At 41.4% G+C, this 16,617-nt stretch overlaps 1 protein-coding gene across 1 annotated transcript in view; it reads right to left on the bottom strand.

Moving 5' to 3' along the window:
* Positions 1-771: 771 nt before the first annotated feature.
* GRPR (gastrin releasing peptide receptor) overlaps positions 772-16,617 on the bottom strand; it is a 49,930-nt gene continuing 34,084 nt past the window's right edge. The window contains exons 3-4 of the mRNA XM_014864256.3: positions 10,195-10,546; positions 772-8,333 (exon numbers count right to left, since the gene is read on the bottom strand). Of these exons, the coding sequence (XP_014719742.1) occupies positions 7,944-8,333; positions 10,195-10,546 (742 nt within the window). The 3' untranslated portion in view covers positions 772-7,943. The remainder of the gene's footprint in view (positions 8,334-10,194; positions 10,547-16,617) is intronic.

Genomic DNA, 16,617 nt, shown 5'->3' with positions numbered 1-16,617 from the left:
CAATTTGGAATAACTGAAAATTATAAAGGTATATGCTGTTTGTTCCTGCAATTCCACATTTAGGATTCTTTCCTAAAGCAACACTTGCCCATGCATGAAATTGTATATGTTATTCATTGCAACATGGTTCATAATAGCAAAATTCTGGAAACAAACTAAATGTTCATCACTGGGGACTAGATAAATAAATTAGGAGATACTACACAGATGTAAGAAAGAACGAGGAAGAGCTTTGTACGATGATATGGAAAGATCTCCAAGATATGGTGTGTAGTGTAGCAAGCAAGGGGCAAAACAATGCATATAGTATGCTACCATTTCTGTAAAATGGCAGAGAGATGCAGGAAAACATATTTGTACTTATTTGCATATGCATAGAAAATGTCCAGTAGTATACATATATAAGAAACTAATAATCGTCACCCATTGGAGCAGAGTGGTGATAGATGCTGGGAACTGTGAGGACAGGGAACAGCGGTAGCCTAGTGACTTCTCACTGAATATCTTTCTATCATTTTAATTTTGAACTATGATAATGGCTTATTTATTCAAAACAAATACATATTTTAAAAGTTTGATAAAACAAAACTCTAGTGTTCTGAGGAATCACCTGGAGTGCTTGTTTTAAAATTTAGATTTCTAGGCCACACTCCCAGATGTTCCAAGTCAATAGGGAATTAGGGAATCTGCATTTTGCAACAAGCAGCCTGGGTGGTTCTGATGTAGATGGTCCAAAGAACCAAGGAACATTCATGCAACAGCTCTATTTTTATTGAACACTGAATACATGCATCTGTCCATTTCATAAATTATGCTTTATTATATTAAGAAATAAAACACATTTCTTATCTTCTACAACTTGACTATTCAGCTTACTACATGGGATTTGACTTAATGTCATACAGACCAAGTACAACGTGATAGAAGCATTGGAAACATTTCTTGAAAAATAAGAATACAATCACTGAGCACATTTCATAGAATTTTACATGGTCACACAGTTAAGTTTGCACATTTAAAAGGATCTGAGTCATTCATATTAATATTGCGAATTTCTTATAAATAATTCATTAGTCTAAGGAGTCTAGGCGAAGCCAAGCCATGACATTGTTTACACAAAGTACCACACCTGGAACTTGTTCTGAGTTATTTAACACAGAGCACATTTTTAATGCAATAAATATTTACAGTTAATAGTAATGAGTACAATTATAATTTACAAAATATGGGTCTAATATTTAAAACAAAACAGAAAATGACATTAAAGAAGCTTGTGCCATGTATTTTTACAACTCACCAAATTGATCATTTCAACAAATTTTATTACCCAAAACCCTGCTGACTTGGATGCAAGAAAGGCCATGTTCGAATCAGTTAAGCCCAGATCACAGAAAGCAAATTTTTTCAAGAAAATCAGTTTTAATTTCCTAATGTACATTAGCAATATTGATATACCAATATCAATAGCTAAAACTGAAGCGAAGTGATGAAAAAATTTGGATTCACAACAGGCCCAAATTATATAATCTAACGACACTGAAATCCTGAGTTATACCAAAATTTTCAAGCTTGTCTGAGAATTAATGAGGTGTTGAATGTGTGAGGTTTTACTATCCATTAAACTAAGCCTTTTAAAAGACCCGAAAATTATGTGAGCCCTTCCATGTCATTATATGGCTCTGGGAATGAATTTTCAATTTGGGGGAAAATATGGAAAATAATCTTATCTTCTAGAATGTGAGCTCAGAGAGGGCAGAGAGACAGTGGTGTCTGGGTTTATAACAGGGCACTTAGGGGTAGGCACTCAGATACCTAAGTCCATACCTGAGCGCATGACTCAGCCTCTTAGTCCAGGGGATATTTTTCTGTTAGAGGCTATTCATGTAGCCCGGGTCTCCAGGCTCTGGGAAAGCATCCACTGTCATTTCTTACTCTCGCCAGGGGGAAGTAGGGGAATGGGTGATTCCACCTCTTCCTGACACCTTTTCTCCAACTAATCCTGATTCAAAGAAGGATGCCTGGCTTGACTGTTCTTACTTGGGTCCTCTCTGTGCACCTGGCCCTTTGCCAAGGTTTGTTCTCCCCAGTTAGTCACAGAACAAGGTGGGACATTCTTCCCAAGACTTTCCGGGAATTGTGTCTCTGGAGGCAACTGAACTAAGTAGAGGACTTCCTGCCCACCTACTCTGTGGTGCATTTCAACTTCTACCTGCAGCGAGTCCTTAACTTATGTACTTAGAAACATCTTCGGTGCTCTTTGTGTATATTCTTTGACTCTATCACTAGTTCAGGTCTTTGGACAAAATCTAGAGTAGGGAACAGTATTGCCTATTAGGTACTGTGAACTTAGTTTCTTACATGGGCTAGATTTGGGAAGCAATGCTGCACAGTGGAATGGACATGGACTTAACAGAGATCCAGGTCTACGTTAACACTCTGCCATTCAACTGTGCCATGTGACCTTGGGATCAGGAAGTAATCTCCCTAAGCCTCAGCTTCATCATCTGAAGACCCTTCAAGGTACTTGTGAGGATGAAGAGCAATGTGCTTAGCACTGCATTTGGCACTCATTGGTGCTTGGTGAAGTTGAGCCCCTTCCTTCCAGCACTTCTAGAGCCACAGAACTCCATTCAGGTTTCAGACAAATATGGTTGTTTTGTGGCTTGTGTTTTTGCTCCCAAAGATCCTGCCTTTCTAATCAGCCTTCCACTTCATTGTGACGTGGAATGCTGTTCCCACTAATATGCCTCTCCTGGGCAACCAACAATGTCACTGTTCACTCCCTTGTGCCAAATTAAACAGACTCACTTTGGGGGTCACAGACTATCCTGTAAACTGGGGAAGCGATGATCAGCACTGTTCTTCAATGTCACAAAATGGGCCATGAGAATGCATGAAATCAGATTAAGTTGAATCATATGAAATCACCTCTTTGTAGGTCAAATATGGTCCAATATTGGCAGTTTCACATGTTTCAGCCTCATAGTTCCATGGGCCTTTTAATCTAAGCGTAGATGGTCACTAGTAAATGTCACTTACAAATTTCCATAGAAAAGGATGAAAAGCAGCTCGTTGGCCAGCAGAGAAGGCTTGGCAATGAGACGATGAGTATAAAAGTGCTTTATAGACCATGAACACTAGGTAAATACAAAGTATTTTTTGAACTAATCATGGACATGTACTATTTTAACCCAAGAACTCTTAAACTTTTAAAAGAATCAGAACACATTTCTAACATAAAATTTCACAAGAGAAAAGTCTGTGCTCAATGTGCTATTTGTTGATTGCTATGGATATTTTCAGCCGGAGTTAATACTTAGCCCCCCCCACCTAAAAAAGCGGTGTCTTTGAAGGCCCAAGTTATGGTAAGAGATTGCTTAATATTAAATCTCTTGTGTTTGTGTTGGGTGCAGGGTGGGAGGGGTGTTGAGGTGTGGACCAAGAGGAATGACCATCCAGATACAGAATAAAGTAGAACTTGTTAGGGCTTGGCTTTATTGAATAGCTTACACAAAGCCTGGTCCCAGGAGAGTGAATAATTCCTTTGTTTTCTGCTGTTAATCCACTTTATGAAAATTCAGCCAAAAATTAAACAAATGTACAAAATGTGCTCCATTCCTCCCAGCAACCCGGGGCTAATCTTAAGCTACTCTCTAATAATGGCTCCCTCCTGGTGTGGGCGTGAAGGGCACAAATGGCAAGAAAGTTTGCATCCCTCCCATCTCACCATGCACCATAAGTACATACTATTCATTGAACTCTCATATAGTCAGGTTCCCAGGGCGATAGTTTCTATATGGCATCGGAAAAAATGACTTAGCTACCTTTCAGTCCACAGGTTGAGGATGTCATTCAACTTGTAGTCCCTGAACAAAGCTGATTTCTATTACTAGAAGCCATTTGGTGCATGAATAGACTCTGAAACCAATAGCCAACTTTTACTTTTTGCATAAACAAAGACTTTATAACTTGTGTGCCCATGTCCTACGGACAAGTTCATTTATTTCTGTTCAATGTGCATTTTCATAACAAGCTGAGCTTGGTTTATGTGAAGCAGCCTCTAAACTGTTTATTTACCTAAGGGTTCTCCATGTTTCAAGATGAAACGAAATCGTTTGTGGGGCAAAGCGGAAAATCCAGGGCTTGTTAATGAGGCGGAAGGCCAGGTTCAATGGGGGAGTGAGGGCAACCAGAAGAACAGGGTTTAGCTATCCATATTTATAGGGAATCATCAAATCAACAACAGGGAGGAGCCTTGCCTGTGCCGAGCAGGGAGATGAGCCTGCTGTGGAAGATAGCTCCTAACAGCAGCTGCACCTTCCCCGCCCGCAGCAGCTGTTGGTGGGAAGACTGCTTTGTTTATTGCTTAATCTATCACTGTTGAGCTGCCTGCCTCAGGGAGGCTCAATTTAAGATAGATTGAAAGGTACTGTCTGTCAATTGAATAAACACAGATGGTTTTCCACAGCAAAAATTGATTTTTTTTTTCCTCGCCAAAGACATAAGCACTAAACGTGATTATCTTTGGAAGCCAGGCGTGAAATGTCTTAGCTCCAGCCCCTGCCACTCAGCCCTAGCAGAGAGGTGATCCCACGTGGGGGTCTGGGTCTCTCTCACCGTGATTTTGGGTTCTTCAGGCGGGATAAAAATTTGACTTCTCTAGAGAAGAGTCCAGTTAAGTCCAACCCAATAAGGAGGTTTGAGTCAATCCATCACCTGATTCACGAAATAGTTTTACCATTCCTAGGTCACTGGCTGGCAAAGGCCTCCTCTAACTCCTTCCTTATTTGCCTAAAGACACACAGCTAGACCTAGATTTCAATCTCTTCATTGTTCATCCAGAAGATAGGGAGAAGACCAGACACAATCCATGCCATGACATTAACTGAAGGAGACGTTAAGATGAGTCCTACTCCCAAAATGTCTTTGGAAGCAGGTAGATCAGAGATGCTTGAACAAGTCATGCTAGGTACCCAGAAAGCTATATACCTTAGCAACTAACTAGATATGGAGTCATTTATACTCTGGAGTTTTGAAGAAAGCCAAGGGTAAAATTGTGGAGCAGTGGTCCAAGAAAACAGGTGCATGGAGGTTGAAGAAGGGTGAATAGGAAGAGAACCCTTTGTATAATGAGGAGATTGAACAATATGTTTTCCTATGTCTCTTTAATTCCAAAACATAACTAATGGGACATCATTCCTACAAATTATTCCAGGGAGCCCCTGGAAGCAATAGAATGGTCTGTCTCCTTCCATTCCACTAATGTGAACATGTGGAATGGCGGTTGAAGGATTTCCCAAGAGGAGTTGTTGCAAAGGTAGCGGAAGAGGGGCAACTGCGAGCAGGTGGGCTACAGAAATGCTTTAGAGACAGAACTAGAGACAATGACGAAACTCAGAGGTTTTTAGCCATAAAAGGGACCTTAGTACCATCCTCTCATTCTAGAGATGAAAAAATGGGACTAGAGACAGGAATTTGATAGCCAAGATCCTATAGCTAGAGACAGAGGTGGGATGTCAAGTTAAAAATCTTGGTTCTTTCAGTTACACTACCTGTCTTGCTTTTCAAACTGTCCAATGTAATTATGGACTGCCAGGAAAGCAGGTATGCACAGTAAATAGGTGAACGTAGCAAAAAGAAGGGAAACCAGCTGACAAAACCGTAACCATAGATCTTTACAACTGTCTTGGTCCTAACTTCTGAAGCTCTGCAGACAGTGAGTACTTCCTCATATCAAGAGACAAAAATCTTTTAATATTTGCTATGTGAAAAAGAGAGCTGACTGTTCTATCTCACCTGCATAGAGAAAACCAGAAGTAAAATTGTCTTAAGAAGTAAGAGATACACATTAGGGCATATTTGCAGAATTTGGATTTATCTGAAAGTGGGTTAACATGTTTGTAATCTGTCAGAATTGGCCTGTCCTCAAGTCAAGAAAAACTTGATTCAGGGTTTCTAAAGTAAGAGGGTCAAATCATTTTACTCACTTAGAAAAAGAAAAAGATTTAAATCCAGTATTTTTCTGCACAAGGGCTGTTTCATAAATACTCTTCTTAAGTAGAAACAATGTATCTGTAGCTGTTTTTCAATCAGTTCTTAGAGTTAAGCCCCTGCAACTTTCTTATACATATTCAGACGAAAATACATATTACTGAAATTTTATTCATTTCCTCCCACAGACTTTAGGTGAAGCATATGTTAAATGTAAACACATTTCTATTTCCACTCAGATATGATCCCTTTTTTCTCTTATGAAACTACTGCTTCAATGTAGCAGACAAGGACAGCCGACTATAAGTAAATACATTTGGCTGAATACTTGTATACCAAAAATAAATACTATCCCTTATGCACTTACAAATGTTTGAGGAATTGATAGCATGATCAGTTTTCCCTCAGAAGGATTGCTCTTGTATGATAGAATTGCACCCTGGATGATTAAAACTGGATAACAGCCGAGAGGACCTCCATCGGGTCAGAACTCAGAGTGGGAGATAGCACTCCACAGCCACGCATGGATCTTTATATGTAGAACTCAGAGTGGGAGATGATAGCACTCCACAGCCACGCATGGATCTTTATATGTAGAACTCAGAGTGGGAGATGATAGCACTCCACAGCCACGCATGGATCTTTATATGTAGAACTCAGAGTGGGAGATAGCACTCCACAGCCACGCATGGATCTTTATATGTAGAACTCAGAGTGGGAGATAGCACTCCACAGCCACGCATGGATCTTTATATGTAGAACTCAGAGTGGGAGATAGCACTCCACAGCCACGCATGGATCTTTATATGTAGAACTCAGAGTGGGAGATAGCACTCCACAGCCACGCATGGATCTTTATATGTAGAACTCAGAGTGGGAGATAGCACTCCACAGCCACGCATGGATCTTTATATGTAGAACTCAGAGTGGGAGATAGCACTCCACAGCCACGCATGGATCTTTATATGTAGAACTCAGAGTGGGAGATAGCACTCCACAGCCACGCATGGATCTTTATATGTAGAACTCAGAGTGGGAGATAGCACTCCACAGCCACGCATGGATCTTTATATGTGTCAATGTTTGGTTGTGTTTTCGCCTTGAAATGATGTGTTGAGTGTTTCTCCTATATCCTCAGCAATGTCTTTTAAAAATAATCAACACTCAGGGATTTGTTTTAAACTGGTTTCCAGTGTTATGAATTTGGCGACTGTCCCTTATGCATGAGATTCTTTCTTAGGGGTGACTTTTCATGTCACAAGTGTAAAAAAAAAAGTTCCTTGGTTTGTGATTATAAATATTCCTGAAAGATGACTCAAATCATATTTTTAAAGCACTAGCCTCTGCTTAAAGAAATGACAAGGTGAAGTCTTTCACAAACTGGACATTCTATGTATAATTTTTCTGCTATGTAAATCTAGTTGTTCACGTACAGCCATGCATACCATGTAACGACAGACCACATCTGTGAGGGTGCTCCCATAAGGTTAGTACCATATAGCCCAGGTGTGTAGCAGGCTATACCATCTAGGTTTGTGTAAGTACACTCTATGATGTTCATACAACGACGATCTTACCTAACGACGCATTTCTCAGAACACACCCCCATTAAGTGACGCATGACTATAGTTTCCACGACTTAATTGACCACACCTGTATATCAGGGCATGATGCTTAAAATAATAATTTCCTATCTGTTCCCTTTTCTAAAAAAGGGAAAGTTTGCTCTACATCAGAAGAAGCATTCATAAGTTGAAGTGGAAAACTTAAGCCTTGATGGGCCTTTCAAACATAATAGTGATCCATTTGGGCCTCTCCCCAACCCACCTACACCACTCATGAGCGTTCCAAAGGGTCTTTGGAGGGTACAGAGACAACAACATATGTGAGGGTTCCTTACAAGCCATAAAGAAAAACCAGGGGTTCCTAGGGGGACAGGGTCAAGGGTCAGTCTAGACGTACCCCTCATGACAGATGTTTCCGTTGATGAGGCTGAAGGTGGCCACAGAGGGGTTGGTACTTTTGAAGGAGGTCATGCAGGTGGTACTTCTGCCAGTGCTATGAGACCGGGTTATTAGGCCAGGCCGGCAACAGAGGAGCTGGGTGTTGAACTGTTTTCTAAAACTCTTGCTCAGCAGGTAAAGGGCAAAAGGGTTCACACAGGAGTTGGTGAAGGCCAAGAGGCGGGCACAGATACTGGTGACGAAGTGGAGCAGGGAGGTGTCCACCTCGGAGTAGTGGTAGGAGCGGTACAGGTAGATGACGTGGTTGGGGAGCCAGCAGAAGGCAAAGAGGCCCACGAACACCAGCACTGTCTTGGCAAGGCGCTTCCGGGATTCAATCTAAGGAGAGAGTCACACACAGAGAGACAGAGGGACAGAGAGACAGTGTGGGAGGATTGCAGAGAGACAAAGATAAAGACAGGGGAAAAGAATTAGTGAAATAGATGAGCTCACAAAGCCACGGAAAAAGTTCAATAGGAGAGAGAGGACAAGAGAGAAGCAGATACATGAGGAAAAAGCAACAGAAACAGACAGAAGAAGTGGGGAGGGGAGCCAGAAACACAGAAATGAAAAAGCCAGGAAGCAGAAATCCATGAAGCAGAGTACAGTTAGAATGTGCCACGGAGAATAGATCTTTAAACAAAGTTGATTATATGCTTGAATGGACTGCACGATGAAGTTCTAGTAAGTGCCCTCTTTTTCCTCAGGAGGGCATTTGGTGAAGTTTATCAGCCATATGACTTCATGTCTTTCTTGGCTCCACAGTTAATAATTTCTTATTCCCTCTGATGCTCAAAAAAACACCCAGATTTGTTCTTCCTCATTGGCCAAACCAAAATATCTCCCTATTATTATTATTTTTTTTATCTCATGTTATTTCTGAACTATACAGGAAGTTCTTAGACAAAGCAGTTCTTAAACAAAGCAGGCTGAGCATCTCCTCTTGCTCCCAACTCCCTCTGCTACCACAAGGGGAAACGTCTTTCTCATTAAAGAATTTGGGGTACAATGGATATTCACTACGGAGAAGTCTTTAAGTAGGGAGACAGTTTCACTGAGAACTGCCACTCCCCTTCCCACAATTGAGGCAAAAAAAAGAACTTTGAGAGGTGAAGCCTCCAACTGAGTCAGTTATACCTTTAAATGGCTGGGAAGTCTTTCTGCTTTTTCATCATACATACCACATGATCCACCTTCGGACTAGAAAGCAAGAACTGAGGAGAAAGACAGAGTTCCCGGTTTCTACCATTCATACCTCAAGGATGAAATTATGGGGGACTGTGGGAGATGGGGAAGGGAGTCTAACACATATGGAGGCCATCCTGCCTTCTGGGCACTCTAAGGGTACATATGCTATCTCTTGTAATCCTCCAACAGCCTTACAACATAGGGCTTATTACTCTAAATCATGGATAAGAGCATTGAGGCTCTGAGGGGGTTAGTAAGTCATGAAGCCTGGATTTGAACTCAAATCAGTGTGAACCTGTCTTCATCAAACTACGTCTTATTCTTCAACCAGACTCATTTTCCTGCCCCCTCTGCTTTGTCCCCATGTGGTGACTCTCTTTCTATCCAAACAACATGATCAGAGTTTAAAGAAGTGATATCCCAAGGCCAGTCCTGTGGCCGAGTGGTTGGGTTCGGGTGCTCCACTTTGGCATCCCAGGGTTTCACCAGTTTGGATCCTGGGTGTGGACCTATCACTGCTCATCAAGCCATGCTGAGGTGGCGTCTCACCTAGCACAACCAGAAGGACCTACAACTAGAATATACAACTATGTACTGGGGGGCTTTGGGGAGAAGAAGAAAGAAAAAGAAAGAGGATTGGCAACAGATTAACAGGTGCCAATCTTTAAAAAAAAAAAAAGAAGTCATATCCCTATGAGCCTCAACATTTTATTTTTTAAACAAAAATGCTTTTCCAGATATTTCTCAAAAAGAAACCCATACTCCAAATCTTTCAGGTTCTCAACACCTCCCTAGCTTAGGTCTTTAATAAGAGAAGAAGATTATAAAGAACAGCTGAATTCCTGGGCTTCTGTGACTAGGAGTTTCCATTTACCATCTGGCCGCAGATCACCCACCTCCTCTAACTGCAGAATCAGGCGACCACCTAAATACTATACTCGTCAGTGAGGTGCAAAAGAAATGCAAGGGATCAAAGCCCCAAGGAGGAAATGAATCAATCCTAAGCACCCACCTGCTTCTTGATGTGTATATTCCCTTCCATGGGTAGATTGTAAGCACTCTGGACCAGATTTTTGGCAATGAAGTAGTAGTAGACAGAGATGATCGACAGTGGGATGATGTAGAAGACCAGGAAGGAAGCCATGGAGTGGATTTTGGGGTGCAGCTCATTAGAGTGTGGGTACGGGGCACAGCTAATGAAGGTCTGGTTGGTGCTTTCCTCGTGGAAGGGATGTAGATCAGAAAACACAGCCTCTGGGATGGCCAGAAGCATGGAGATGACCCAGATCAGTGCTGCTTTCAGGCAGATCTTCATCAAGGCATGAGAGGCTTGGATATCCATTGGCCGGACGATGGCTTTGTACCTGGGGGAGGAAAGAGAGAACGTTCTGTGTAAGTTGTCTAATATTATTATGGATGCCAGGGCTGGGACTAGGGTGAGGCAAGCGAGGCACCTGGGGTGCAAAATTTAAGGAAGTGCTCCCTCTCAGGTTCATGCAAGTGCTGACTCTGAACTCACACGACCCTGACAGTGAGCGCTTCCTTAAATGTTCTACTCTAAGCACCGGGCTCTCCTTATCTTAGTCCCAGCCCTGAAGGATGCCTTCCCCTTTCTCCAGCAGTAACATTCTGCCCATGTTCTCTCTTGATTTTAAGAATCTTCTCAGAAAAGCTGAAGCTTTCATTTTTCTTCTTACATCATAGAAATTAATAAGAAAGCATGTTTAAAGAAGGCACAGAGACAAGGTTGGCTTTTTTGGGGCAAAGTCTCCATTTTGAGTATTCAAATGCAGATTAGGGAATCTTAAGTCATTGAGTATTTACGTAGGCAGGCCTCTTCTCTTTTTCAAAGGGTGCAGAACAAATAGTCCACTGAAAAAGTTATCCACAGAAGCATCCCTGCAGTTGTCAAATTAATCTTTCCCCTGCCCTCCTACCCTCTTTCAGCCTCGTCTTGCACTATTTAGGTCCTTCCTAGTTTCTGTGCTATGTGTGCCCCTGTCTTGGGTCCAGTGCTTTGGGAAGCAGAAGCTGAGATGAAGTCAGCAGGACAAAAAGTTTCTTGGGGAGTAATACCTGTGAAAGGAAAAAGGGAAGGAAGCAGGACTGGGCAGAGGGAGCTGTCAGACCCTGATGCAGACCTAAGAAGGTCTACACCAGCCAAGGTGATCAACCATCCCACTTTGCCTGGCAATTTCTCATTTTTAGCACTGGAAGTCCTACATCCTGGGAAATCTCTCAGTCCCAGCAAACTGGGACAGCTGGTAACCCTACACTAGCCCAACGGGAAGCTCAGGAGCAAAGATTGCCCAGCGGAATCCTGTCTTGGGTGGAAATGGCCAGGCCCTTGTATCACCACCTTGCTTAGTCATTGGCTGGGGCCAACCAAAACAAGTGTGACCTCAGTTACTACCTGGTTCAGTCACTGGGCAGGAACTGTCCAGGAAGAGCATGACCATAGCTTGAAGGGTGAAGCGGACCCTGAAGCGGTCCACTTCAGCCAACCACAGTCCCTACAGCTGGACAGTGAGTCTTTTCCTAAGGAAGGTCTGTGAGGAGCATCTCCATGTCTGCCACAATGCCTAGCACAGTGGGCTGCACACCTATTTTGTGTGCACGTGTCTGAGAACCCACTAGAAGATGAGCCTCTGGTGGGCAAAGAGTGTGTCTTTTTCCATCTTGGCATGTGCCAGCACTGCGACTTGCACACACTCCACAAATGTTTGTCCAGTTGAACATGAGCTGCTATAGTGTGGAAGTTGATATGATTTGGGACCAACTAAATGTGAGGGTGCTCATTGCTGAAAATGCTGTGTTGAACCTGGGTTTGACCTATGATATTCTTGCATATCATGGGCCTCAGTGAAGGAGAAACACCTATTTCCACTTGTTTCCATGTTGATTAAACCTCCATTGAGTTACTACTCTTGGCTGCACCCTGACTCCTCACTCACTTTCCTCCTCCCTCCAGAGAAGGGAGAGTGAGTTATGAAGTGGTGAGTTTGGGAAAAAGAACCTGGCATGTACACTGGGCTCAAAGAGGCCTCTGGTTGTCTTACTGTTTCTGACTAGGGGAATGGCACATCTAATATAGAAGATCAGAGTGACTGCAAGTTCATTATTGCTGTGGACCTGAGTCACATTCTCCAAACAGCTTAATCAGACATGGAGCAATTGTTTTTATCATCGTCTGTCTGATTTCTTTATCTAGCTCTCTGTTCCCAGCTCAGGTAGGGAAGGGAGGACTATTATTTCTTGGACATCCCTAGCACTCCGGGACAACACTATAGTCCTGCTTCAGTGTACCTGCGTTTGCTTTTCCATTCGTAATTTGTATTAGTTCGTTTTAAACAATTATAAAAAAGAAAAAAATTTCAAAGGCAGTTCCATTTTCTTCTGGCACTTTCTCTAGGCACTAGTCATTTCAAACATTTTTATTCCAAGTTTAGAATGTAAGCAAGGAATTGGTATCTTTAATTAAAGGTACATGAACATCTTCAGGCAAAGATGTATATGACTAAAGATATCCCTAATAAATTGATTAGCGACAAAGTGGTAATTATAACTTTCATCTGCATTTTCTGGCAGATAGCAGTCCTAAGTACCATTAACTCTCCAAGAGAAAGTGATTCACTCATGCATAAGTCAGAAACCAGAGTGAATGGCTTACCTCCTCCTCTCTTGGGAATCTTGTATTCCTAAGTGCAAAATGCCATGCGAACTACTGAGTCGCTATTTCAAATTCACAGCTTTTAAAACATAAAAGATAGCATAAAAACATTTCTTTTATAGTTTTGCCAGAAAAATAATTTGAATCTAAATCTAATAACCCTCTAGATTTATGTACCAGCTTTCAGGAAATATGGGGAAAGAAGAACCTGCTAAAGGATGCCATGAAGATACAAATCCTGAATTGGAAAGTTCTACAGGAATAATGACCGCATTTTTTTCCTCAACAAATATATGGCATAAAAAAGTAGAGAGGGGGGTTGGCCCAGTGGCACAGTGGTTAAGTTTGTACGTTCTGCTTCGGCAGCCCAGGTTTCGCCAGTTCAGATCCCGGGTGTGGACATGGCACCACGTGGCAAGCCTTGCTGTGGCAGGCGTCCCACGTATAAAGTAGAGGAAGATGGGCACGGATGTTAGCTCAGGGCCCGTCTTCCTCAGCAAAAAGAAGAGGACTGGCAGCAGATGTTAGCTCAGGGCTAATCTTCCTCAAAAAAATAAATAAATAAAATTAAATTTTAAAAAAAGGAGCAGTTCCTCTTCAAAAAAAAAAAAAAAGCAGAGAGGGATGGTTACAGACTGACTGAGATGTGTAAGACATATCAATCAAGTGCAATGTATAGACTCCTTTTGGATTTTGATTCAAACCAAACAACCATAAAAAGATATTTTTGAGACTATTGAGAAAAATCAAACATAGATTTACTATTGGTGATACCAAAGGAATTATTTTTAATGTATTGGGTGTGATAATGGTATTGTGGTTCTGTGTTTATAAAAAGACTTTATTTATTAAAAACACACCCTTAGGGCTGGCCCCGTGGCCAAGTGGTTAAGTTCGCACGCTCCACTTTGGCGGCCCAGGGTTTCACCTGTTCGGATCCTGGGTGCAGACATGGTACCACTCAGCAGGCCATGCTGAGGCAGTGACCCACATGGCAGAGCCAGAAGGACCTACAACTACAATATACAACTATGTACTGGGGGGCTTCGGGAAGAATAAGAAGAAAAAAAAAGATTGGTAACAGATGTTAGCTCAGGTGTCAATCTTATTTGGAAAAAAAAACCCTTAAATATTTACCAATGAAAAAATATAATGTCTAGGATTCGCTTTAAAATATTCAAATATATTCATATATCAATTGTGCAATTAAAAAATAAGTAAAAATGCATTACAAATAATTTTCTGTTATGGAATGTTCATAAAATATCAGAGAAATTAAAGAAACCCCATTTACCAAGCTCTTGCCTTGTGCCAAGCAGAGAATAGCATCTACATTATCTCATTTGTGTTCCAGACAACTCCAACAGGTAGGTGCTACTATCCCCATTCTACAGGTGACAAATTGAAGCTCAGATAGTTTCAGAGGTGGTGGAGTCAATATTCAATTTAGGACCAACTCTTTTAAGGATACCACAGCTCTTTCAGAAGGAAGTTTTGGGTAATCCTTCCTAGAGGCAGAGAAACAAACCAGATGTTTCCAAATGTGTATGGGACATACCAAATGTTCCCTGGAAGTCTAATGATTCTATAGAGCATGGAACATATCAGCCATTTCTTCTTCCAGTAGACTGCTATGCCCAGAGCTCCCAGTGCAGAGAAGACACCACTGGGTGGTTCTTGTTTAGGAGTGACGGCTGCTTGGGCTGGAGTGGATACTCAATCTAAACCAGCCAATGAACTTTCTGGCCAGCTACTAAAGAAACTTTCTTTCTCTTAAGCATTTAAACTGAAAAATAGAGAGGATGTAGTTAGTCAATGATAGATGCTGGAAATAAAAGATTTTGATGTCGAAGAAGGGATCAGGGCAACCATATTTTAACCATGTGCAAGATAAATAAACAGAGTAGGTGGATTAAGAGAAAGAATGAGGCAGACATAAAAGAAGAAGCTAGGATGATGTGACCCCAAGTCATACAAAGGGCCCTTGGTTCCTGGCCCATGAACTACTTTTGAATGTACAAGAGATCTCCTGCTACAATCTTACGATTTTCCTGTTCCCTTTTCCCTTGAGTTAGTGTGAGTGGCTTCTGTTCTTTGTCAACAAAAGAGCCGTATCTAGAACAATTAGACATGATGGTCATTTAAAGTTATTATCACATTTATTTCCAGGATCATTTCATATAGATCATCCCCCATTTGCTGCCCTCTGAAAGAATGAGCTGTCAACTTTCGATTGTACTTAAGAGATAGACTAGTCTATGTCCTCTTTCTAAATTCTCCATCACCTTCCTACCTCTCCTTTCTTCATGCCCATTCCCAGAGTCCCCATTCATCTGAATCCTATCCTTCCAAATTCCAGCTTTTAAGTACCATCTTCATGAAGCTTTTGCTGACGAATCTAGGCCTTGATAATTCCCGTTCTTCCTCCTAAACTGTCTAATTTTATGACAGGATTATTAACTCTTCCCATTTCATGCTTACTTTCCACTATTTTGAATTGTTTGCTAGTTTTCCATGGGTGTGTCTTTTTACCTGACTTTCTCATAAGTTTCCTTAGGTCAGGAGATTATATGTTCTCTTCTCCTCTTTCTGTATCACTAAAAATGCTCCAGGTCCCTGTTCTGCATACCACTTATTTCAAAGTAGAGGCTCAGCAAATACTTGCTAATTAATTGATTAATAATATGTGACTTGCCGATGTGTCTCTTATTTCCAATTTCTCACAAATGAGAAAAAGCAGATTCACTCTTACACACTTAGTAAGAATCATTTCTTCATAGACTGACAAATTCACTCCTGATGATATGGGGTTCAAGACAATTGGTTCCCACTTCTGAAAACATCTGTGCTTCGTTTTTCTTATGCAAACATTGGAAAGGTCAAAAAACGTTCTCTGTAAGATTAATGTGTCAAAGAGATTCTTAGCAAGAGAAGTAGCTGGCTCTCACACCCAGAGTTGGAAACTTTTGCCCACAGAAGTTATGTCTTTTATTCAAATATGGGCAGTTTGTTTATTTTTAAAGATCCAGCATTTCAGCCCTTATTTGTCCATAATTACCTACTGAAGTCTGTAGGAATCGCTGAACAACAATCTTTGTGAACCTCTATCACAATCCTAATGCACACTACGTGGAGAGGATGGAGGTGAAGGGAAAACTCAGTGAACTAAATGGTCTCTAGGGTAACTGACACATTGTCAGCATTTAAATTAGAATCCTGATACCTAATAAGAATTGACAAGACTATTAAACATTGGCTTTATTTTCTCCGGAGACTAAACCAAGAATTTTTCTGAAGAAATGTGGTGCAATTATTAGCTGGCTTATAAAATGACCATAATCCAGAACAATGGAATCTTATCTCCCTTTGAGCCGTTACTCTGCAAATGGGGAACTTGCCTCTCCTTGGTGCCCATTCACCCATTATCTTTAAGTGTGTAACAGATTACAGTCATTCTTTTCTGTCCTCTCCAGGCCAAATAACTTCCACGCTCTTTTTCACCCCTTCTTAATATAATCCAGTTTCCTCTGGGCTCTAATGTGGACTTGGGAGCAGAGAGATCTGGTTCCTAATGGTGATTCTACCAACCAGCTTTATGGTCTTGGACAAATCATGAACTCTTTGCACCTCAGTATTCTCATCCCTGCACAGGAGACAATTCCTGCAACTTTCAATGTAATAACTGATTCAGACAAAACTGATAACACCATTGAGGGAGAGGTTTTACAGAAACAGGATATTCACATAGTCTCAAAGAGTCTCCCC

Source organism: Equus asinus, chromosome X (genome assembly GCF_041296235.1).
Source record: "Equus asinus isolate D_3611 breed Donkey chromosome X, EquAss-T2T_v2, whole genome shotgun sequence".
Taxonomy (NCBI): Eukaryota; Metazoa; Chordata; class Mammalia; order Perissodactyla; family Equidae; genus Equus; species Equus asinus.
Note: the sequence above shows the minus strand (reverse complement) of the source record. Positions and strands in the feature narration are given on the sequence as shown.